At 39.1% G+C, this 26,326-nt stretch overlaps 1 protein-coding gene across 1 annotated transcript in view; it reads right to left on the bottom strand.

Annotated features, from left to right (window-relative positions):
• Nucleotides 1-1,399: 1,399 nt before the first annotated feature.
• The window catches only part of adgrd1 (adhesion G protein-coupled receptor D1), a gene marked incomplete at its 5' end in the record, with an annotated part of 31,802 nt that continues 6,875 nt past the window's right edge, over nt 1,400-26,326 (bottom strand). Inside the window, 19 exons of the mRNA XM_020590422.1 lie at nt 1,400-3,135; nt 3,215-3,307; nt 3,631-3,672; nt 3,762-3,888; nt 3,991-4,082; nt 4,269-4,335; nt 5,314-5,380; nt 7,049-7,202; nt 8,999-9,110; nt 9,523-9,626; nt 11,625-11,748; nt 12,351-12,424; nt 20,657-20,798; nt 21,683-21,758; nt 23,022-23,129; nt 23,448-23,571; nt 25,138-25,188; nt 25,323-25,463; nt 25,862-25,929. Of these exons, the coding sequence (XP_020446078.1) occupies nt 3,040-3,135; nt 3,215-3,307; nt 3,631-3,672; nt 3,762-3,888; nt 3,991-4,082; nt 4,269-4,335; nt 5,314-5,380; nt 7,049-7,202; nt 8,999-9,110; nt 9,523-9,626; nt 11,625-11,748; nt 12,351-12,424; nt 20,657-20,798; nt 21,683-21,758; nt 23,022-23,129; nt 23,448-23,571; nt 25,138-25,188; nt 25,323-25,463; nt 25,862-25,929 (1,862 nt within the window). The remainder of the gene's footprint in view (nt 3,136-3,214; nt 3,308-3,630; nt 3,673-3,761; nt 3,889-3,990; nt 4,083-4,268; nt 4,336-5,313; nt 5,381-7,048; nt 7,203-8,998; nt 9,111-9,522; nt 9,627-11,624; nt 11,749-12,350; nt 12,425-20,656; nt 20,799-21,682; nt 21,759-23,021; nt 23,130-23,447; nt 23,572-25,137; nt 25,189-25,322; nt 25,464-25,861; nt 25,930-26,326) is intronic.

Raw genomic sequence — 26,326 nt, forward strand, 5'->3', positions numbered from 1 at the left:
CCATCACAGCTGGCCAATAAAGCTGATTCTGATCCTGTATATGTACCCCGTGAAAAGAGATTTGTAACACTCTAAACAAAGCAGGTATTTGAGAAACCCCATATTTTAACTGGCATAATGCAGACACAGTAGCTTCTCCAGCCTTACAACAATTCTCTCTAGCTTTACAGAAACAGCACATTAATAGACATGCACTGTGCGTTTTTTTAAACTTACTGTTAAGTCTCACCGAGTTTTGGAAACATCACTCCCTTTCAAGTAGCTCTAAGGTCGGTAAATCCAACCAGTGGTCATCTTCTTCCACAATGATCACACACAGTCCCAAAGTAGTGAAATTAATTCTAACAGGTAGCGTAGCACTAACAATAACATCATGTATTGTTAATCGACTGGTTAACCAGCAACATTTCACATGCTGTGACACACTGGCCTCAAGCAGTCAAAAAAAACAGGTACTGTGCTCTGGGGGAATCCAGCCTTGATGAGCTGATCAGTCACTGCTGCTGGGGTCTTCACAGGTCGGCTGATCGTAGGTTAGACCAGGAACACTCCCGGACATGCAGTAACCTCAGGCCCTCTATTTTTCTCCACATCCTCTGGTCACAGTGCAGAAGCAGGAGGTAAAATACATCCTACAAAACCAGGCGCAGTTGAAAAATTCCACTTTTACAATGGCACTAGTGGATGTCTTTTTCTTTTAACATAAGCTTTATGGAAATACACATAACAAACAAGGCAATGTAACATTTTGCCAATATGGTGGGGCCACCGGTGGATGTCAGGCAAGCTCACATGAACGCACAATGGCCTGGATTTTATGTCCATTCAACAAAATCCTTAAACTATCATGTAATACTTAATTTTGTTAGATAAAAAAGTCTCGTGAGCGAGAATTCACAACACTTACTGTATATAAACTGAGTTACTTCTGCATAGAAATACTGTTGTTTAGCTTTAGGTTACATCTAAGATGAGAATTCACCATTGTAATATTGTAGATAAGTCAAAAAACAAGGAAAAGCATGCCATGGACACTTTAAGGGCAGGGGTCTACAGCCTCAAGTCATCAATGCCTAAACATAACAGAAACAGTGGTACCAACACCACGTTTTTGTTTTAAGAATTCATTAGTGGACAATACTTTTGCATCTAGTTATTTGCCTATGTAAGGAGGGATGTTTCCACATCAGTCACTTTGACATTAACTTTCTGCTATTCTTCAAAGCCATCTTTTACAAAAATATATTAATAATAATGCAATTCACATGTATGCAGAAATAGCATAAGTTGAATCAGCCAACACAAATGTGACTATGATGGTGAAAATAATTTAATAATGATTATGACACTGAATTCTTGTCATAAACATTTTAATAAAGCTAATTGGAAGCACAAAGCATAGTACCATAGGCCAACAATCATTAAAATATGCAGGCTTAGAAATACTGAACTATTTCACTATCAGACATGAAGAGAGCATAAAGTGATTTACAGTAAATCATGTTTTAGGGAACTTAACGTTGATACAGTGTAAAAAATAACATTTTAAAATGTGTCGCTTCCCTCTATTCTCACAGTATGTTAAGAAAAAAGCAATAACCTTATCAAATACATCTGCCGCACAACATATTCCATATGTATGAATTTGTGAAGTAAATTCTCCACAGAATTAACTAAATACACTATAAAACTTCACAGAATTGTGTCCAAAACATAACCAGCATTCACTATTCCACAAAAAGCATAAACTGCAGTTCATTTTCAGAAAGAAAACACACAAATAAACATTAATTTTAATATGTGAACACACTGATTGCTGACACTTTGCAGAAGACATGATACAATACTCAAAATCACAAAATAAATAAATACAGTATCAGAATTTCAAAGGGTCTAATTCACTGCTAATTCAACCATTGTTATTATGCAGGCATTGCGCTGCGCTGGCCCAAAAGCTGGATTAAAGTGTGACGAGACATTTATGTAAAATAAGCAAATTGGTCTTTGTAATTATGAATACTGTTATCAGATGGTAGAACCATTAGGTCATTGTTTTTGAAACATAAATCTAACACTGTATTTCAGAAAAATACACTGGTTTTCTTGGTCTTTTTTTTATCCAAATCTAAATTTAATGTTACATTTGCTACTAGTAAAGCTGATCAAACTAACTACACTATTTTATTGTATGAAATAAATTACATGTCAAAACAGATCAATGTGATTTAAATGAATAGTTTTGGTAAATAAACTTATTTGTCATCTTTCTGATGGTTAGATGAAAAGATCACAACTACTCTTATGTGTGCCTGTGAAATGCAAAATCCACCACCAACTGCAGCTTAATTTAGCTTGGTTTAGCACAAAATGTGGAAATAGAGGGAAACAAAGCTATCTAGGCCGGCACATAACTTCAAAACCACAGTGAGGCATTTTTACACTTCTGTGTTTGTACAGATTAAATAAATGAAATATATTGTGTTAAATAATGGGGTTTAGAGGTGCAGGTAGGCAGAACCGGTCAGAGCCATGCAAGCTGTTTTCCCTGTTTCTAGTCTAAGCTAGCCAGCTACTGGCAGTAGCTTCATGTTTACTGATCAGTCATTTCATCTAAATCTCAGTAAAAAAGCAAATAAATATATTTTCCAAAATGTCAAACTATTCTTTTAAATAACTTCTTGTTATTTAGTAAATCAACTGCAATATTCAGACGGACCATGCAACAGACGAAGTGAGATGCTCCACAACACTAATACACTCACCTTGTCACTTCACAACCTTCTTAGAAATCCCTGTTCTTGCATTTGGGAACAGAACATGTTTTTATAAGACAATGAAAAGGCACAGTCCTTAGAGTCTGTTTGTCTTTAACACTGGTGAATCTATTATTCAGCTACACAACACTGTCTTTGGTATCACTTTCATTTAAGTGACCGATTCATCACACATGGTGGTGGGATTATACTCTGGCCAGTGTTTGTCGTTTTACACTGTGAGCTTCGATTGCTCTGCTGCCACAGACAGAAATAATCTGTTGTTCTACACAGCAGAGAGGTCGATGCGATTGGCTGAGTTGGTGCTTTTGTCCCACGTGTTCATCTTGGTGGGAGTCACACCTTCTTTGTTCCCGTTCATCTAGATTAGGAGACAGGAAGTAAAGTATTAGACAAAGACAGCTAAGAAATGAACAGCTCACTTTTGTTTTAGCACTCACAATGTCCGAGTTGAAGGGTTTCACATTGATGTTTCGGATAGAGCTGCTGGTCAGAGACCACACTTTGGTCTTGTGTTTGAAAGCAGCTCTGACCTAGAGAAAGATGTAAAAAAACAACAGACACTAGTGGCAAATTCTACTCCACTGTTAAACCACACAAAGCATTAGTAAAAGAACAACAGACACTGGTGGCAAATTCCACTCCACTGTTAAACCACACAAAGCATTTACAAGCATATTAATCCCATCAACCCAAGCCAGACTGCAACAGAGAAAAATGCCCATTTATAGAAATAAGAGTAAATTGTTTAGATTCTATAGTTTAAATTGAGCTGTTGGATGAGTGAACACTTTTCTCTCACTGGACATGAAGAATCAAAAATGACTATCATGACATCATATAGTTAGTGCCATACCTCAGAGTTGAGAAGACAGTGAAACAAGAAGACAAAGAACCCCTAAAGATAAGGAAATGCAAATTTTAAAAGGAAATTCACAAATGACAGCTAGCATTAGCAATATAATTATCCTATGGCAAAAGACTAACTTGTAATGAGTTGAATACAGCAAAGATATATAGGAATGGCAGTGAGCTTGTGTTGACAGCAAGAACGCCAAAGATCCATGAAATGCCGAGTATAGGCAGGAGCACAGCCACTGCCTTTGCAGTCAGCCTTGAAATAGAATAAGAGACAACCATGTTTATATTAGAATAAAAGACCACTACTGAATTACTTAAACAGAGCTAGTCTGATTATGAAAACAAATAAACTCACTTGACTGCGTTAGCATCTCCGTGAACCTTATAATTCTCTCCGCTGATTCGAGATATGATTCTGGTCACAGATATCAGAATGCCAATATTAACCTGGACATCAGAAAGGAGGTTAAATACAGTGGCATGGTAGATACAGTATGTAGGATTCTGTTTCGTTCCTCGGTGAATGGGTTTTGTACAAGTTTACAGTAAATACAGATTAAATTGCAGATCAAATTACAGAAGAAATTGTGGGCTCTAAATAACAATAAATGCACATTTTTGCAAATTCCTTACCACAATAACAAACAGAGCTGGGGCCACAAACGCCCAAATGGCTCCATTCTTCAGTGATAGCCAACAGCTGAGAAAGCAAAGGCAAGAGGAAAGCAAAAAGAGAAATGTTACAATTGTGTAATTTTGTAATGCAAATCAGGAATGACATAGTAACATAACACACTTGGCGGTTCCACTTTCTTCCACACGTGATGTCATTCTTACACAATACCAGCTTTAATATAATAAAATGAATTCCATATAAACCCATATGCTTTATTTTTGTTTTCAAAGCTACACCCAATTTCTTTTCAATTGCTAGGGGGTCTAGTGGAACTCAAATCAAACTAACACCATAAGCCATTCCTAACTGCTCTTTGCTCCTCCAATCACATCCTGTTTCCTAGTGACGAAATAAACTCGACAAACTATAGAAAAGACTCCTCCAGTCCGAAGCTAGTGTTAGCTGGCTAACGAGTACATTTGGCAATCTAGTGCTATGCTTTGGTTACTACTAACGTTACACAAAGTTTGAATTACTCCCAAATTAAAATGATACTAATTCAGTACAAAGTAAAAATCATGGCCATATTAGGTTGTTAATATTAACAAACTTGTCAGTGTTATAGGCATCCAGATGGACGAACATCACATCTGAATCAAATTTTAGTCCTCTGACTGTTTTTACCACTCTCCATTTCAAAAAGCCAAACTGATGTTAACCCTGGTTTTTGGTATTCTTCCCACTCTCTTTCCGCATAAGAATGCAGCCTTTTTGGTCAGGCAGACAATGTTTTGGACCTTAAGCCAAGGAGAGCTCCTCTGTGGCTGGCTGTTTAAAATGACTACTCGCGATCTGAAAAACACATCCGATAACTTTTGTTAAGCAGCAGGGGGAGCTAATTTACGGACCGTGTTTTGACAACACAGATTAGAAAAGCTGGAATGGCAACAGAAGCGCTATAGGCTGAGGTAGCAGAGAGACGCCATGTCCATTTTCACTTGATTGATCAGACAGTGTGTAAAATCTTAGTGAATCCACCCTTAATGTGCAGGTCATACTTACTTGTCAACCTTTCCATAACTGTCCAGAGCTGATGTCATAGACACCACACAGATCACTAGGGGGGAGCCTGATTATAAACAAATTAAAAAACACATGTTACACTTTTACCAAAGTCATATACTGTAGTACCCATGACTAGAATAACCTGCTAAGGGGCTCTGGGGCAAAAATATGATGCGGGGCCCTGTTGACTTTTCTATTTCTTCCACTCTTCTTGCACTGTGAATGTACCATATTGTGCTTAAGAACATGCAGGCAATATTATGGCAGCTTAATTGTGTTTGTGGTGCATGTTTTTGCTCATTACACTATAATAAATACACATTTATTCTTAAATGTGTAGAATAGTTGTTCTAATGGCGGTGTTATTAAGATGCATATCATATACTGTGACTGCCACGTCCCCAGATTCACTGCTGGCCAGGGACCTGCAAGGCAGCACTAGATTTTGACATAGGGGACCATATCCAAGTCAGGGCTACTAGATCAACAATTTGCTTTAGTGACACATTTGAGAGCTGCAACAAGTAGTCAATGAATTGATTAGTCAGTGATTTATTTTTATAATTGATTAATCATTAAAGTTATTTTAGTCCACATGAAACAAACAAGATAAATCATAATTAGAACCTCTTCTTAAAAACACTTCTCCATAGTGAGTGCTGTGCTAAAAATGCCACAGTTTTGTCAGACAGACAAACAGACACATGCGTTTGTTTTCATCTTTGGGATTTATATTTTGTATACTTTTTGTGCCCATGAGGATGTTAAGTCCCCAAAATGTGACTGTATCAATGGATTTATGTCCCTACAACATGAGTAATACCATCCAACATTAATCCTCAGCCTGGTAGGACGTAGGCAGAGCAAAGCCAAATAGTGATTACAAAATAATTCACATGTTATTTCGACCTCCACAGTGTTGTCTAAAGGTAGGCATCATTTAATTTTGAAGAGCAGCCTTATGGGCCTGTTAAACACCATGGCATTTGTTATATTGCCCAACATGGTAAACTCCATCCATCCAAGCAGATGACATTGCACATACTGTACTTTTAAGTCCAGTGGTGGATTTATTTATCTGCAGTACTTTTAACTACCTATTTCTACTTAATAGCTACTTTTATTTTGATGCCTTGATCTTTTGGCTTGTGAAGCCCAAAGGTCTCTTGCACATTATGCTACAGGAAACCTTTTACTTTGAAGGAGGAAATGAAAGACAAAGTAGTCACCAGCCTTCATCACAGTTAACAGCAATGTGTATTTATTATAAAATGACTATTTGCTTTTTATGTACATAGAAACTATAATGCACTTTTAGCTGTCAGACAAGTCTCCAGCACATAATTTGCAGTTGGCCAAATGAAGAATTACCCCGGCCAGAGGAAGTAATAAAAAAGGGATTGTTTTTCCACTAATGAGTTCAGCATGTGAAGAAAATGTCTGTGCATTCCCCAGCAGCCTAAGACAGTATACATATGTCCCAGATTCTTTTCATCTATCCATCAACTCTGGTTCACTGAGATCATGAGAGGCCATGGTTATGCTGGAATGTAACTCAAAACAGATTTATTTAAAAAAACAGGTCATAGTTATTTACTTTTCATAAACAATATAGGACCAGTAACATCAGGTATCTTTGTTATATTTGTTTTATTCTGAAGCAGATATGCCAGATATATCATCTGTGTTTTCCTTCAACGTCTGCTATTTAAAGACAGGTAATCAGACCTACCCCAACCAATGCCATAGTAGTAGAAGTGCTTGCTTCCCTCCGAGCCAAACACCTTGACCACCATGCTGTAGAGGTGGAGGCCCTCCACCAGCATCCAGGCAAAGGCACTCAGAAAGAAGAAGTGAAGAAGGACGGCCATTATCTTACAAGGTAGCTGGGGTGGAGGACAAAATCAGGCATTTACCATCAAAACATTCTAATGTATTTATGTATCATACATTTCACTTTGTACATCATTTAAGTGTCACATAAGCCAAATTCTTTAGGGAGGGTGGTTCTGGGATGTTGGAACACACTGCTGAGCCTTCTCCATGTCGTGGGCCCAACTCATCAAGACACCAGCTATTGAGAGGGTGCCCATTTGATGACCCTGTCTGACTTGCTTCACACTTACATCCACATAGAATGTATACTGGCATTGCTGACAATACAGTTTTTGATTCATTGGGGCCATTCCTGGTATAGTTTTCTGTTGATTGACAGTCTTGGTAGAACAGTGATGGTGGTTGGACAACTGAGCAGACATGGCTTTAGATGTGATTTTCTACTTGGGCCGGCCACTGCATAACCTGAACAAATACAGTACATTGCAGATATTATATCTGCTATTTGCCTGGATAAGGATAGGATGCTTCCTGATGCTGCTATCACTTTGGTTCACTACATCTATCACTATGGCCTTCTTCTTCTGTTTGTCCACCACTACTATGTCTGGTTGGTTGGCCATAACCAGTTCGTATGTTTGTATCTGGAAGTCCCACAGGATCTTAGCTTGGTCATTCTCAACCACCTTTGGAGGTGCATCCCATTTTGACTTTGGGACTTCCAGCCTGTACTTGGCACAGATGTTTCTGTACACTATGTCAGCCACTTGGTTATGGTGTTCCATGTATGCCCTGCCTGCTAGCATCTTGCACCCCACTGTTATGTGCTGGATGGTCACAGGGGCATCTTTGCACAGCCTGCACCCTACGTGCAGGCTATATACAGGGTTATTCAAAAAGAATGAACCGATTTCATTACGCAATATTTTATTAAGGAAAAGTAATACAAAACTCCAGCCAAGTCATAAATATTCTACTCAGAATCAACTTTTATTTCCTGTCTTACAAGTGTTTAATGTGGCCACAACAACAGCGATCAACTCACCTACTGAAGGTGAACACGCCCCCAAGAAGAAGACAGAGAACTAGAGGCTTACTTAGAAAACATAGGATAACATAGAGACAGACAGTTAGGTCTGCCAGTAGATATGTTGCCCTTTAGAGCTCTAAAAACACCAAAGTGCCAACACTGAGGGAGGTGGAAATAATAGTTAGGCGAGGATAAGTTTGTGGGCCTAATGGTGTCGCCAAAGTACTCCAGATGTGTTGCAGTGTTGTGCAAGCTTATCAGAATAGCATGGAAGACACAGCTTGGTCTTAAATCATAGAAATCAGCAGGAGGGATTTTTATCCCCCATTAGAAAGATTCAGTAGAGGTATTTGGTTGGATGAGGATATGACTAATAATCTGTTTTAAGGTCAGAGTGGAGGGGCTGTCTCATACAGAATGTTCATGTTATGAGAGGTTAATATTGAAGAACAGTGTACAAAATAATTATAAAAAGGTGTTGCTTATGATGGGGCTTTGAGGATTTATGAAGCAATGGCCTGATATTCCCTCACTGGGGCCAAATAAATAGTTAAACATCATTTAATGTGAATACTGAGCTTACATAAGAATGCTCATCCATTCTTTGGCACATTTAATTGTGTATTATCAACTTCTAATTATTTATTATGTTACACCCAAACTATTAGAATAAATAACAAAGCACTCATGTCACCCTCATCATCTTTAAGATTTCATTCAGTTTGTTAGACATATCATCGGCATCATCATCACTTTTTTTTTTTGCCTTCATCATCATAACCACTGTTACAACAACATAATCTGTAGTGTACCTACCGTGCCTGGGTCGAAGCGAGCGCTGATAAGAAGTAAAATCTCTGCCACCAGGATGGCGAAGGACAGGTTGGCGTGGATGTGGTAGCGCTGATTACGGATGGTACTCACCGACCTGAAGAGGACAACGTCACATTAACTTGCTGTAGTACTGTGGTAACACTATATATATATATAAAACATAAGATGCATGCTTTGTATGCAGAAGTACAATGTTTATAACCACACAGGTAGATTCATGAAATAACACACATTTTTATTTTATTTTTTTTTAATGTATTTTTATTTTTATGTTTTATTTCCCGATGTCTTACAAAGCACACCAACAGCATCTATATTGGAGTCAGATTCCTTGTGTATTTAACATATTTGGCCAATAAAGCTCATTCTGATTTTGATTCTAACATACAGTGAATATTAAATGCCTTGCAGTTTATGTATCAATCTATTGCTTGATAAAGGGTGTGATAGTTGAATATAAAACACTATAAAACGTTATCTGACTGTAATTGACTGATGATACTCACGACAGGACAGCAAAGGTAACCAGAGTGATGGCAAGACAGAAGACAGAAATTGAGCAGCCAACATAACCTATGGTTGATAGTGCCACCTGGTGGTTGGAGGTGAGCTGTGTATGAGATCAACAATACACAAGACATGTAAAAAATAAATAAATAAAAATAAAAACATTTTAAAAATTATTTTGTCTACAAATTTTAGAAGTATCTTCTGACAATTAAGTAGAATCTAATCTAACCTAATCTATGTGGTGGTTCAGGACATTGTGCCACCAATACACATGCAAAGCTGGATTATCTTGTTTCATTCAGCCTCTACCACTAACCAGGAAATTCAAAGGGATCCTGTAGAGCTCATGATGAACACCAGGCTGTCTCTTATTAGTATTCTTCAGGCTAGCTACTCTCCAGGACTGCACAAGAATATTTATATATGTATACTGTATGTCATAAAGTTTTAGCAAAATGGTTAAAACCCCTTCAGGGTCAAAGACAAAACAAAATTAAGTTGGAATCACTTATACTTCTGCCTCACAAGAATTCATAAATGTATTGTTTTGTTTGTTAATTTTTTTAAGTACAGTATGCATTTGAACTGTACTGAGATAAGGTTGTTTGTCACTCTTGTCAGTCAATCCTGTGATGAGCAAAATGTCCAGCACGCTAAAAAGTGAAAGTGGCTATTGTGTTTCTCCGTATCCACATATCCATGGCACAAGGCCTAGTCAATTGATGTTGTTTTGGAGTTCATGCTATTTTGAGGGTCTGGATTTGATTCTCCATTAACTGTCTTCACATGTGCCTTGTCATTATAAGGGCAGAGGAGTCTCAGCCCTCCAGAAAGGGATATGGTGGATGTTCCCTCACAGCTGAGGGATGAGGCAGCCCACTAATTAGAGACTGTCTAAGGGGAAGTATAGCATCAAATAGACTTCTGCTCCTTAAATACAGTACTGGCCCACTTAGCTGCAATAAGAAGCCCTCTTTTCTATTTAAAGAAGCCATCGTGGAAGCTGACCATGCTCTGAGGCACATATAGTTAGACTGTGGTGACAGTGTATGCAGGCTTAGCATTCCAAAAGGCAGATAGTGTAAACAAAAGATACTGCTCAGGATGGTGTTCAGAGTAGAAGAGCAAATTAATATTATCTCAGATGTTTTCAAATGGACAGGTTTTGGCCTCTTGTCAGATTGTGGTCCTTGAGGAATAGACCACTGACCTGTACAGTGACCAAAAAAAAAAATTAAAAAAAAGATCATGGTTGTCCAGAGTACTTCTCTATAAAACCACCAGTGAAACTGACATTGTGACTGCATATGTCTACAAGTGATACCACATAACAATAATAATCCAGCATGCACAATACCAGGACCATGTGTGTTATGAGAACTGGGTTTTGTGATGTGTCAAAATGTCTTCAATAGGAAGTCACTTTTGGCTTTTCCCGTTTAGGGGTCGCCACAGCGAATCATCACACTGACAACTCGCATGTTGACATTTGGCACGTGTTTTACGCCAGATGCCCTTCCTTATGAAACCCTGACTCATATCTTCAGTAAAATAGACCTAAAATAAACATACAATTTTAAATATAAAGGTTTCTTCTGGCCACTTGGGAGCAGGACAACAAGCTGCAAACACAATGCTGACAAATTATCACCTTATAAACCATGTTAGGAAACAGTAGCCCATATTGCACATCCAGCAAATACAGAGCATTCATTTGGAGCCATGTTTCTGGCCACCTGGTGAATTTAAGTCCAACACTCTCTCTTGCTTTGACTCTTAAGATTTGTTCTCTTAAGCCTGTTCACCCCCTAGTTGCAAACTTTGTCCGGGTTATCAGAGTTCTTTTGCTGAAAACCGCCGCATGCTGTGGCTGGACATGAGGCTGATGAGAGCAGCAGGGAATGACCAAAACATTTAAGTTGTGCGCTAAAGGAGTTAGAACACTCTCTGGGGCTGAGGGGAACTGTAGAGTCTAGTGATAGCATTAGGCGGGTTCATCTTTAGGAGAAACACATATGACATTACACATAATATAGTAATTTGATCTGTTATTATTAATCTAAGAATTATTTATGAGAGCCGCTTTAAGGGGTCATACCTTTAAGGGCACCACTTGCATAAGAATGGCAAAGTTGGTGAGGTGGTTGCACAAACACACAGAGTATGTCATATTTCCCTCTGAGCGTACACAACCTTGGTTGGACCATACGCCCTCCCTTGAACTGAAAAAGACAACTAGGTATTATTCAGCAAGCAAATGTGCTTAAAAATAGTGACATAACAATACCAGAATGAAGAATAAATATACTGTACAAAAAAAGACATGGTTTTATAGGAACACTGCTGACAGGGATTATTCAACATGATCCATTGAGGGAAGTACACAGGGAATTTTCTTTGCTGAATCTACCAGGGCGATCTGACAGGGCAATCCAATAATTCACATTTTTCTTGAAAATCAGGGCAAAGAGGAGTATGGAGAGGCGTCCTTCTAATCCAACTAAAGCACACTCCCTTTAAAAATGATTTATGTTTTCCAAAGAGCGTTTTGGCTCCATTTATTGTACCACCATATTTTCTACAGAGAGCTGTTGCTCACGAAACACTAAACTGAAACAGCAACACATGTAACACTGGATGTTTTCAATTTGAAAGAAAAGGAAACACACCTTTTCCAAATTATTGGTCATTTCTTATGATTTAAGACCTTAAGGACAAAGATTATGCAGCGTCAACAATGACGCTGGAGATGAAAATCTATTTGGCTCTACATCTGAATGAATAATTGTGACATGCTGCAACTACATCATGACCACAAACCCACCTGTAGTCCAAGAAGGCACAGTAGAGGAAGACTTTGTTGCTCTGATTTTGGACTTGGTCCTGCTGTTCTTTAGTCTGAAAAAGAAAGGTCAAAACTGAGCTCTTCAACTGAGAGAGAAACGTATGTGATACAGTATATGGTACCTGTGAAAAGCTGAACGCCACCTACAGACATATATATATAATGTACTCATATCATGCTGCAGCAAAAATGCAGTAAATGTGGCCCATTATAGTGGCATGGTGTGACACTCTGAATGTCTAACGCTATATAGAAAAACATTTGCATTTGGGTTGTACTGGCACACTAAATTACATGATTTGTTGTCACAAAACTCAGAGGAACCTGTTTGGAAAATGTGCTTTGATCCAGAAAATATCATGGAATATTTTAGGCAGCAATAAGCAACATACTTTCCTTAATGCTCACTGGCTCTTTTTCCATCTACATCCTCAAGAGAAGCAACAGATCTTGACAAATTAAAGTAAAAAAAAAAACTGTACAGTAAAGATATGTTGCTTCAAAAATCTGAGCTCATACTCAGTGACAGACAAGGCACAGGTTGACACTCAGCAAAAGAGATTATTACATGAAGTGAAAATCCCAACTGTCTTTAAGAAACTTATTTAATTATAGATCACTTTTTCCATGTCTTCCTAATATGAGATGTGGAGTCCCCTAGAGACAGTGAGCTAATGGCTACAGTGCAAGAATGCAGTAATTAGGGCTTGGCCCTGGTTTCAGGTCAAACCACTACCCTCCTCAATCTGTCATCTGAAGAAAACAACACTTCCATTGGCTGGTTGGATGTATACTAAGATACTGCACACCTCTTCTCACTCCCCAACTTGGCTCTCAGGCCAAATAAGAGTATGATTAGATGCACTATGTCTGCACTATTTCCTTCTGGAAAAAGTGAGAAAGAAACTGACATTCAGACTGTTTGTTTCCTGGCCCATAGGCTCAGTGATTCATATTACAAAGCACAGCACAATACATTGACTTCACTGTGCAACCAAATCACCGTTCTCATTCTGTCTGTTTTGCACATGCAGCTCTTATGTCATCATGTATTGAGACCCTCAAGACGAATGCAGTAGACATATATAGTACATGTATATTCACATGGCCCAGTCGAGGAGGCAGGACAGTGGGTCCTGCCTTAGAGGAGTGAAAATGCCATAAATGCATCTTGTCATCATGAGCCGACAGCCAGCTTAGAGGAGCTGCAAGCAGTCCACTGGGTGAATTTATTAGTCCAATGTGTATTTCAGTAACTCATTTTTCTTGTTGCGTGTAAATGAAAGCAGATGGTAACTGGCATACTGTAAACCTTGCTTTACGGTGTCATATTTGCTCTCTACACTTGCATTGTGTAAAAGTTATTATCCACAATACGCACAAAAGGTAAACCCTGGCTCATGGAAAACAATCCATTATTAACAACAATATGTACCATGCTATGTTCCAGACACAAGCTAAAGTATACAATGCCTAACAGACCATCACACATATAAGGAGCTGTCTGGCCGTGCTCCATATAGTAGTTGTCTGTTTGTAGTATATTCAGTGTGTTTTTCAAGTTGGTATCTGCAGATAGGTGTGACAATCTGAATGCACTCTGAGATCTGGCCGAGCTTTGCGTGCACACCCCCATAAGGAGAACAGACACAGAGAGGAGAAGAGGAAGAAGAGAAAGTGACAGCTAGTGAAAGGACAGTGGTATACAATACTGATAAAAGGAAAAAGAGTCTGAAAGACTGATAAGTCCAGGTGTTTCTGGTGCTTCTAAGTTACTACGCCTGTGCAACTATCAACAACAACTCCAGCTACAATGCTTACTTTAACCACAGTTCACTGGGAACCACTGGTTTAATGTTTGACAATGTTTTGTATTAATTCTAATGTTTATAATGTAAAATCTTAACCTGAGAAGTAACAATAATTGTCAGATAAATGTAGTGGTGCAAAAAGTATAGTGTTTCCTTCTGAAATGTAGTGGAGCTGAGAGAAGCAATGGAAATTGAAATACTCAAGTAAAACCTTTCCAAACTGAACCTAACTGTGGTACTAGAGTAAACATATTGAGTTGGTTTCCACCACTGGCAGCTATGGAGCGAGTCTTGGGTGTTACTAAACAGTATTTCAGTTAAACCAGCTGTAGCTGTAAAAACACTGTAAATCAGGTTGCAACATTTCAACAATTCTCAGTTGCCATGTCATCATCATACCTGTAATATGACAGTGTTTTCACAGTAGATGTTTAATGATACATCCTGATGACTTGCTAAGGGTAACATAACCTTACCAGGCATTTACACCACCGGTCCAATCAACTGTTACTGGGAGCAAACAGCCTTCAGCGTGTTTTCATTTTGATGATGTGTTTATCCCTATAACCCAAAGCATGCCAACTGTTTTTGCTTTGTAATGGCTGTGTTGAGCCTGTTGGGTAAAATGATGAGGGATGAAAATAAACACTTTCATGCATCACAATGGCATATCATATAATATCATATTTGACACACAGAACCCAATAATTTGTAGAAATACAAGCCTCTGTGTCCTCTGTGGTGTCTCACAGACCTCCTGTGACTGGCAGAGCTGGAAGCCGGGGCTTCGCTGTGGTTGAGCTAGTTTAAGCAAACACCTACAGCATATGGCTCTTCAAATCCAAGGGAATGGTGCAACTGTGTCATTTTAAATCTTAGCTTTTTACAGCTGGTTCCCAAGCAAGGCGCAAATTAAGAAAAGATGGAGAAGGTTATACACCACGCATCAGTGTTCTTTCAGCAGTCAATTTAAAACAAACAAGCTAGTGCCGGTAGAAATAAAACTCAAAGACTTGAACTACACACACACACACACACACACACACACACACACACACACACATATGTTTCAGCCTGAAATAATTACATTGATTACTAAGGCGAAACTCTCAAACTGATTAACTTGCAGCTTTGTATTCATAATCAGCAAATTTTAAATATGTATACAGAAAAAGTTCTTACACACACACACATTCAGTCAGGCACTGGTGCAATAATATGCAGCCACAAGAACAGTTCGGCTTATTTCAGGATAATAGAAGTCTAAATAAAGACTTTGGTTGTGTTAAATTTAAGGAGCAGTGAAAAATTGCACAACAGTGTGGGTAAGTATGTGCAATCTTCTCCTTCTTGCTCAAACATTCCAAACATTTGAGCACACAGAGAGCCAGGGTGTCATTTGGACTGGACTTTCTGCATTTGGTATAGTTATCAATTTTTAATGGTGCAGCTGTCAGCAGGGTCCATAACAGCACTGAAACTTGTCCAACAAAACATTATTACAGTTACCATCATCTTTTTTGTGGAGAGGTGTGCAGAGGGTGAAAGTCTGGCAAAGACTTAGCCAGGGTTTAACAATAGTTCAATTGTTCTGTGTAACAAGAGAGAGGCCATACATGTATTTCCCCAAAGCTACATTGACCGCTGTTAAATTTATTAACGGAAGAAACACTTTAGTGCAGTATGTCTGGAAAAGGTATAGCCTAACATTACTCAGTCTAGCTAGCTAAAAAACAGCCACAAACCTTGACCCAGAGTTTGAGACAAACCGGCCCACAAAACCACCTTAACATCAATATATGAAAGCACAGCAGTGACACAATCTGTGGCTCAGATGGAGCACAGATCTCATTGTCGCTGTAACCGGGCTTTTCAATCAGAGGCCTGATTTAAGCTGATCCACCTACAGCATTTGGATCAAGATTCTGAATCTGTGCAGTAAAACACAACTGGCCTTGAGTGAAATCATGCTGTCAGGGGACATGTACTATGACACGCAGCTGTGGTCTCAGCTCAGGCTCTGAGATAGAGGCCAAAAATGACAAGACGTGTTGATGGCATGCAGGGAAAACTGGGGACAATGAAACAATCCAAAAAGTCACAGATTTGTTTTTGATAAGATGAGCAGTGGGTGTTCAAATATAAAATAAGGAATACTAACTCACATGAAAATGGATGAGGTTGTCCATGTATGAATTCATGTGTTTAATTCCCAAAGCCCACTGGCTTGTTTCTGTAGGAACGACATGTTCGTACATTGAGGGCTATATGTTTTTATTTACTCACACTTTTTTACTCACAGTTTTAAAGTAGTATTTACATGCTGGATATTTGCAGGGTTCACCAAGCTAAAATCAAGACTTTTTAATAACATATATAATGAAATCTAATACCTGTTTCATGATAGTACTAGATAGGGTCTGAAATGATCTATTATTCATATAAGGGCTGAAACTAGCAATTGTTTTCATTATTGAGTAATTGGCTGATTTTTTCATGAAGATGAGAGTCCTCGCTACAGTACCTAGCGACAGCACTTACATGATGCTGACTAAAACTTGTGCGCACGCTTCACTGTTGCAATAACCCCAGTTTTAGATTATAGCTGTCCTATAACATCTCACGACAGCCTGCAACTGGACACTAAAATTACTGACTACAGCAATCAAGAAAAAGTATTTCAGACTTTTGAAATCTTTTAAGACCTTTCTTATGAGTGATCTGAATTCACGTCTTTTTGAGGCTTTTCAACAGTTGCATATACCCTGCAAAAGTTATTTGTTTTGCCTTTTATAACCTATAGTTTTCACAGAAATGTTAATTAGACATTCTCAATGTTTTCTACACATTCACAATTTTTAATTTCTAATGCAGTTTTGTCACAGATTTTTAAATTCTTCATGAACATTACGTATCTCACATTCTGAGCTCATACATATGCTCATGTAGACAGATCAGGACCTTTTCTACTTTTGTCTGGATTTAAGCTCCGTTCTGTTCAGCACTTAGCAAGAGATGGTTGTGAGGTTGCAGTGCTGATAGCGAGGGGACACTTAATGGGAGGAACTGTAAATCTGAATCTTTTGGCAAGAAAGGAACAGCAATAGCCAGACCTCCATCTGCAATTGATCAGTACGTTGGCTCGCACAGCTCTTTTTTTTTTATGTGTGTTGGTGTATGGATGGGTGTGGGTGGCTAGGACTGAGGGAGAGAGAAAGAGAGCGTGAAGTAGGAGAGTCTTTGACCACAAGGTTTAAGCTGGGTGTGTGAAGGAAATTATAAAAAGACTGGAAAATACAGAGCAGTTATTACTGTGACACAAAAGACTGATACCAGCTCTGGCATATAGAGCATGAGTAAGAATTTCGAGCATGGATACCAGAAAGCATTAAATAGCCTTTCTGTGTTTAAAGTCGCTGAACAATTAATCCACAATTTTTGGCATGTATAGGAAGTTCCAAGAAACCTAGATGTCTTTGTAAACACAAACCACCCAGTTTCCCTTTCTGCCCTTGACCTCTTTACTGACTTCTCAACAAGCTCACTTTCATGTTCCTTAAGTAATGGGAGGGAACCAACTGACAAAACTTACTGAGAAACTTTGTTACTAACAGCCTTTTGTCCAGTCACTTGGTGAATATTTGAATAGTTGGCCGCCTGAGTCAACATGATAAATTCAGTAATGGTATTTGTGTTTTGTTTTGTTTGTTTTACTTTTTTCTGAGATAATCATATTAGTTTACAGTGTGTGTGTGTAGAAAAGTAGCATGCTTATTTGTTTTCTGGCAAATGTTTTCCCATTAAATATGAGGCTACAGCTAATAGCCACTTAGCTTAGATTAACACAAACACTGAAAACAAGAAACAGCTGGCCAAGACGTGGTCCAGCGCATAATCCCTGCAGGAATGTATTTATTGACAGAACCAGGTTAACTGAATCCCCTTGTGTCTAATCTTTAGGCTAAGCTAACCGCCACTAGCTGTAGATTACATTTAATAGACAGATATGTGAATGGTATCAATCTTCTGATCTAACTTTCCACCAAAAATCAAATAATAAAATGTAAAACAATTTCTTTACTGTTTATGATTTGTAATTCTACATTTCATCACAAATTAAATTCAACTGAGGGACAGACAGAGGTCACCAACGTCTCTCCAGCGCTGCCACCTTGTCCTGCACAGTGCCTTGGCCCTTCTTATGAAGCCACCCAGCTAACACCCTGCTATATAGTCTTAGAAAGTCAAATACTCTCTGTTTTGACCCTATAAATTGACTTTATAGTCCATTGTGTGTGATGCTTTAATGGAAGAAGGAGCAGGGGGAGGTATTGGTCTTATTATGTATGTATTAATGTTTAACTACAGACCCCAGTGCCTCCCACCCTCCTTTTTCTTCTCCTCTTCTCTCCTTAGGTCCTCTCAAACTCATCTGGAGTCAGACAACAGTAATAAATCAGTGATGGAGCCAGGGTCCACTCAGCACCACGGCTGAATGGCGTGAGAAAGCATGTGGGCCTCCAGCAGCCTTGATAACACCTTGTCTGGGTATCACACCAGCTACGCACTAGATAATGCAAGATGGCGGCATCTCAGCTCTGACAGAGTCAGCTGGGAATGGAATGACCTCAGCGGGCTGTTTCAGAGGTCATCAATCAAGTGCGCAAGGTCACTCAGACACCCACCGCATGGCTTTGACCATCAGTAAGTGGTCCATGTCATGATGTCATGATGACCTGTGTGGTGTGGTATGCTTTATCATAGCAAATGTCAGATAGAGAAAATGGATGACTTTTGGGTTGGAGCCATGGCAGGAGGTGACTGTTTGTACACTACAAAATTTGTACACAGAGTATTTGTTGTAACCATGACAGCACGAAAAGACAGATGAGTACAGTACGCTGACATATTTCTGCTTTAGAAACATTCAGCCTCCCTGCTAGGTTTTAATGAAGTCACTGGGTGCTTGTCTACTCTCAGGGATAAACAGACAGGTCAGTTGCAAATCACTTCCTTCAGGCCACTGAACTGGTGACATGAGAAGACATCATTGAGGTTTAATTTGGCAAGACTGTAAAGAGCGACATAAACAATCGTGGAAAAGGTCTCACCCTCCCTGCCTCCGAGTTAGGAAGGTGATAAGTATCCACAAGCTGCCAAAGACATTAAAACTCCAAAAATAGTTGTTTTTTACTGAATTTAACCACAGGTCTGTGCTGCAATCCAGATATAACAAAACAAGCCTTTTCTGGCTGTGTATACAGCCAAAATCACTGTGTGCCAAATTACAATGCAACTCTAAATATAAATCACCCTCCAAGTTAACTTGGAAAGTATTGGAATTGTGCATTCTAATCAGTGTGTGCTTGTAATAAATATAATAAAATATTTGTAATGGGGTCGAGAGGAAAGAATGTAAGAAACCTGATTTATCCTCACACCAGAAGTGAAAGCAATCCAATAAAAATAGAAACACCTTAATGCAATAGACAGTGAGCATCTCCAGAACTCCCATAACAAAGGAGATTATAAGCCTTTCCCTTGGTGTCTGCTAAAACAAACATGCTAATCATTGTCACAGGAAGCAGGCCAGATAATTGCAGCATAAACATTTATTTCACCAGGGAAAATGAAGGCAAACAAAACAATATTTCCATGGTTTCATGAAGCTGTGTGGCTTTCATGTGTGCTCTTAGAAAGCAGAAAGAGAACCTGCACCTCTAATCCACTTCATCAGATAGTGAATAATTTTGGCAGAACTTAAATAGAGCTTAATTGTTTGGGGTTTAGTCAACTGGTTTTGATAACGGCCTCATTAATTCTACTGTATGAGATTGTCTTATAAACTACAAACACAATCAAAACATTAAAATAAATATATGTCTGTGAAGTGCACAGAAATATTTATGACTTTAAATGGAAGCAAGCTAATGCAATGCACATTTCAGTACATTTTCATTATGAGTTTCAATTGAATTTCCCATGGAAAACTGGCATAGCCCCTACCATGAAGCAGAAAACTAGAAACATGTTGTTCATAAAAGAAAGCTATTGTTCGTTTCAAAGCACCGTAAGCCTACAGTTCAAATGTCCATAATCAGTTTGCTTTCTGGAAGCCACATGCTCCGCGAGGGACATTTTAGGCAGGCTAATGAAAAACAAAGTAGGCTTTGCTCTTTGTGCTGGTAAGTGCCCAGCTGCACAAGCCTCCGTCAGTGATACACACTCATCTACATAACAGAATGCCAAAAATAGAGATGATAGATTTCATATGGTGTGGTCATTTACTGTAACCACAAGCAAACCACGGCCCTCTTTCCGTTGATAAGGTGAGTGCCCCACACCCTGTAACTGCAGCTGCAAATTGGAAAAACACCCCATCTTCCCAGTAAGACTGACTCAGGCAGAAATTAAATGGCCAAATCAGACATGAGTCAAATAAGAAACTGCAGCATTGTATAAGTTGATTCTTACCAGGACATGTGTGAGCACAATCTTGATGAGTGGTGCCCCGGAGAGGTTTGGTGACAGGGCTGGTGAAGGCTCCACTTTCAGAGAGATTAGACAGCTGGCAACCTGGATCTTGTGATCCTTGAAGTGTCCAGCTTCATTAATCCTGAAACACCAAAAAGAGACAGGTTATGTGACAGGAAGAAATGCTGGCAGAAACATACATTACAGATAGAAACAAAAGAAAGCGAGAGGTTAAGTATGACGTAAACAGACAGAGTCAGATAAGTCAGAAAAAACACTATAATCTTGCACTCACATCAACACATAAGTGTTACAGACAGGCCCAGAGCAATAGCATCGAAGTGGGACTTTGATCATTTGTCTACATGATTAATCACCCTGACAACTAGCAGCGCTGCACCAATAGTTTTTCAAGATCATCTGATATGTAACATCACTTCTCTGTCATGATGCAAAGGGACCTTCTCGCCCACAGCAGAACCCAGCAGCCATATGAAAAACAATCAGTCACAAACATGACCAAATGCACTGCCACATATTTTATGGTTTGTATGTGGACGTCTCTGACATATAAAGTGAGAAATAAACTGTTGTTTAATTGTTCTTATGTCATGTTTGGTAAAAGGTAAACATTGCAGCACAAGTGGAGCAAGCTAGTCCAACGACAGAGGGCGGTGGTGGTGGTGTTGGGCGGTGGGGTGTAGAGCTAATAGCAGGGTCTATCAGTCAGGGGAGTTTGAGTGGTGAGATGAGAGATAGGCCAGAGGACAGATAAAGGCCTGGCCTCAGGGAACAGCCATTTAGGCTCAGGAGGTGGGGGCGCCTTAGCTCCAGCGGACCTGATTTCTCCCATGGAAAATACAAATAGAGAAGCCTGACTTTTTCTTCAGGTGGCTGGAATTTATATTTACACTCAGTAATTTTGATTAGAACATATTTTCATGGACAAATCTTTTGCCAAAACCCAAATAAATTGGACTAAGATGAATAAACCTTTTGTCTTTGGCTGTTTTTCCTTCCTCTTACCTTGTCTTCAGAGGGCTGATCTCTTTATAATAGCTGTGCATGTTGTGGTAGAAGAGGCCAACAATGGTGGTTTGAGCTGAAGAAAAAAAAAGCAATAGTTAAATGTGAAAGACATCAGCAGAGGACTGGGAATGTAAAGCAGTTCTGCTAAAATCCTCACAAAGAAGGGAAATTAATTAACGCTGCCTTGCTGCCGTACACTGGCACTGGCTGGTTAACAGGACAGCTGTACACTCGCACATGGAAGAAAGGTAGAAGGCCGCAAAGCATGCGGATATTGGGAAATTATATGAAACCTCTACATGACCTCATGAGGACAGCAGGAAATCTGGTCCCCCTCCCCTAATCTGACCTATCATCCAGCTCGCTCCCTCCCCAGCACTGCAAGATAAACAATAAAATTGGAGGAAATTCTTAATGTTCCTGTTGCTTCCATCAAAGGCTCTCTACCAGGGACCCACTGACTGACAACAAAAGCTTGCTGATGTCAAACAAACGTGCTGTGTCCATGCTGCAGGAGTATCTTTAACCTCCCAAAATTATTTCAAGAGAATGCCACCCAGCAAGTTCTACAACAGATTGTGAGGTAGTCCGTTTGCTTGTACAATTTCCCTAAGGAACAGAGAGAAAAGGAAAATATATATACATATATATTAAAGTATACAAATACACCCTGTTGTAGGATTCCCTTTACTTTCTTTGGAGCATTTCATACAGTCAGGTATTTAGAGCTTTGAGTTAATTTGGTCCTGGCTCTAATGTGCCAAGCAATTACATGCATTCCATTTCTAATAATAGTCTTTTAATGAATTAGTAAACAGTTTATTTCTGTGTTCACAGTGCATGCAACAACCAGGAGGCACCAAGGGAATCTGACCTGAACACATAATCAAGCAAACAGTTTTAATGCCCACTGTAATTACTGCTCTCTCACTCCGCGATGAATCCATTCTGTTTAATGACAGAGGAAAGTGGTGGAGAAAATGTGCTGCTCTCTTTCTCTCTCTCTCTTTCTCAGTCTTTCTGTCTTAAAGAAAAGAGTAACTCCAAACATTACAGTCATAGCTGGTTTTCTATGGTACACAGTAAATCCACACAAACGCTCTAATGGCACTCCTGTCCTACACTGTATGGTGTATTAACAGTCCTAAATTTAGCATAATAAATTACCAGCCAATAACAAGAGCATCCTAGCTGGATCATTTTCTCTTGGCAGAATCAGTGCAAGACAAATGTGCAGTATTCACATTCATCCAAGCTACTATTTTTTATATACAGGAAATCCTTAAGACAGGGAAAGCCAGTTTTGTAACTGAATATCTGTAACATCTGCACTTACAATGCATGGTGAAAGCCTCCCCAGGAACAGAGATGTAGTTCTTGCCCTGTGTGGGGAAGCGGTAATGTGGCAGGTTGTAGTTCTGTGGGAGTTTCATCAGAGAGTAATCTGTAGGGGGTCAGCGATAAGACAACGTGAGAACCATTGAGGAAAAACAAACTGAGAATCAAGCAACAAGGCCAATCTGCTTTATCAGGGGTGGATCAAAGATGTCAAGCAACCCCTGGGAAAAAAAACAGCTTAGTGGCAAACAGATTATTATCCACACCCATGAGAGCCAAAGTGGGGGGGCTTGACCCCTGCTTATCTGACCTGTATTTGTCTTCTGAATAAGAAAACTGATGATATCAACCTGATGCTCTTCTAACCATGTCTACACAAACTACAACAGTGAGTCACCTTCTGGAAAGTCGATACCGTACTGACCTGCAACAAAAGATGTTCCACCCAGGGAGATGAGAGAGTTTGAGCTGGGCTCCAGGTTAGTCACCATGTGTTCCATCACTATGTCCACGGTCTCGATCAGCCCGCTGACCACAGGGGTGGACTGCTGCTCAACAATGAACCAAGAAAAAACACTCTTTGCTTTGAATGCAGCACTGATTCAGGATGACCCATTAAATCATTTCACATTTTTAGAATATCTTATTTGTTTCTTTAATGAGATGATTTTGCTTCACTGATTTTTACACACAAAGGTCAATTTACTTGGCATGAAAAGTACTTTTGTAACAGTTGTATAATGTTATCCGTGGCTACAGAGGGAACTTTCCAGAGTCTAACAAAATAAACATGGTGATGTCATTAGGTCTTGAGGTTAAAAATGTATAATACAATGAGTGCATTACAAATGATAGCCTTTGAAAAACATCACAAGGCATGAAAAAGCTATTAAATAATGCTATTGGTTGTGCTATGGCAAATAAATGTCAGGATATCTCTGCCAATATTTCAGTTTTGATTTGAACCATTCTTTGTAAACTGGCTTTTGTGAATCTCTCAACTTTATAGGAGTGCAAATAAAGCTGGAATACCCATTTTTATGAGCAACAATAAACCAACAAATAAGAACATATAACCTCTGTTGGGTGGCAGCCGCTTTGAGTACTTATGACAATTATGGGATCATGTTTAATGCTAAACTACTTTTTAGCATTAGCTCTAATACTATAGCACAAATAAAGAAGAGTCATTAAGTCAGTGAATTGATTTTGTAATGGCCATTATACAGAAATATTTACATAAAGGTTTTAAACATTAGCTAACATTAAGCCCGATAAGCTAGTAGCTACATTCGCTGTGGCGACCCCTAATGAGAAAAATCCGAAAGTGACATTCATTCAAGCTAGTAGCTACACCAGACCAACTGCAAAAAAAAAATGTCCACTGAATTCAGCAAAGGTGCATTTTTTTCATAGAAATTTATCTCTTCATTTGGAAGTAGAAAAATGGTTTGTTTGTTCTTTCAAAAGCTACATAGTCTAACAACATGAGTTATAAATATGAAGTATGCACTATATTACACAAACATTTGCATCCAGACTTTACAATACAATGGTAATAATAAAACAGAATATTAACTTATTTAAATTAGATCAAGTACAAAAAAACTGACAGCAACCTAACAGGCTATATAAACTAATCACAAGGGGCTTTACTGAATGCTGCTGTCCAAGTTTTGCATTCTTGTACATGAACATCTGTTTCAGCTTGCTCAAAAAAAACCATGCTTGTTCTGAGCACACATTTTACTGAAACTACACACTTGTGCTGAATGTCTTTCTTATAGCAGCAGCATATTTGCGTGTGTGTGGAGATTTGGCTAGGGTGAGTGGACAGTACTGGATGCTACAACTTCCAGTAACATTCTAAGCGCTGTGTTTGTACAGGGGTTTTGTCTTGAACAATTTGCACCACTGACTACACACAGCAATCCTGTGTGGGTACACTATCAGATACTCTTAATGCTTCTGGCACCACTTGTGGCAAAAATATGGCGTTACAATCTCAAACTCATGGATCTCGCAAGTGCCTTGAATTAAAGTAATCACTAAAATGCATATGCTACATTATGTCATGTTTTAATATTGCACAACAACAACGTGAACTCATTTACCTCTGGTAACCCTGGAGAAGACAGCACTTCTTCTACACTTTTGAGAAAGCCCTAGGTGGAAAAACAATGGACATCACAGAGTTTTGCATCATATGCAGATGGGTGGGCATTGTGTCTGTTTGTGAACTGGTTTTGCAAATGTATCATGTGTACATTTGTGTGCGTGTTGATCTGTGCTCCAAGACCTGTGTGAGGTTATTGGCAGTGTTGTGAGGAATGGTCCTATTGGGCAGGAAACTCAACACTTCCATGGACTTCGGGGTATGGAAGCTTTGGTCCTCATCCCGCTGACTACTGACGACAGGAGGACTCACTTCGGAGGTCCTCTGGAGAAACAACACATCAGGCATCAAATTAAGTTTTCTATCAGGCGGAAGTTTCCAAAGGTGCCCCAAGGTTCAACATATGCTGGATGTTTAGTGACGGATAGACTGATTTCAGGGAAAACTTTGGACAAATGATTCTGTGTTTCTCTTGTCAGCCTAGTGCCCTACAGGGAGCCATTTTGTGTGTAGTGTTAAGCAGCTGTCTCTACTTTCTTCGATTTATTTATGTGCTTTCTACCTCCAAAGATATTGCCATGGGCTCTCAATATCCTATTTCCCAGATCCTCCGTCTTTAAAAAGTAAGAACAGTATATCTAAACAAGCAAATAAAGTATATGTAGGAATCGGATTTGTTCTTGTTGATTAAATAAAGCCTTACTAAGTCAGAAGTGACTTACAACTGGTGGTGTAGTTAAAGTAACCTCCTTGGAGACTCTGGGTGTTGTGGCAGAGACCATGGCTTGACCTAGAAAAGTTAATGCAAAGAGCTCAGTCAAAGTTGAGTAGTAACCTCACTGGTGTCGTGTATAGATGGTAATAATTCACCCTTTATCTCTTGTAAATTTTCCAGTTTAAATAACCTTTGCCATTTTGTCATTTGGTTATTATGTTCTCTGTTGAAACTGATCAGGCTAGGCTGCTGAACTGTAGCTGGATTTTATCACCATTCAGTTCATCAGGCTGGACAATGTCCAGTCATGAAAGGAGATAGATTACAAACTTCTTCCACAAAACTGGGATATTACCCTGCCACTAGCTTCTGTGCTTAGATACATTGTATGCCTTCACGGTCATTTATTAAAAACACCACTAACTAGCAACAAGAAAATGTCCATATATGGATGTACATTAGAGGTTTCAGT

This window comes from Monopterus albus, unplaced genomic scaffold (genome assembly GCF_001952655.1).
Source record: "Monopterus albus unplaced genomic scaffold, M_albus_1.0 scaffold12.1, whole genome shotgun sequence".
Lineage (NCBI taxonomy): Eukaryota > Metazoa > Chordata > Actinopteri > Synbranchiformes > Synbranchidae > Monopterus > Monopterus albus.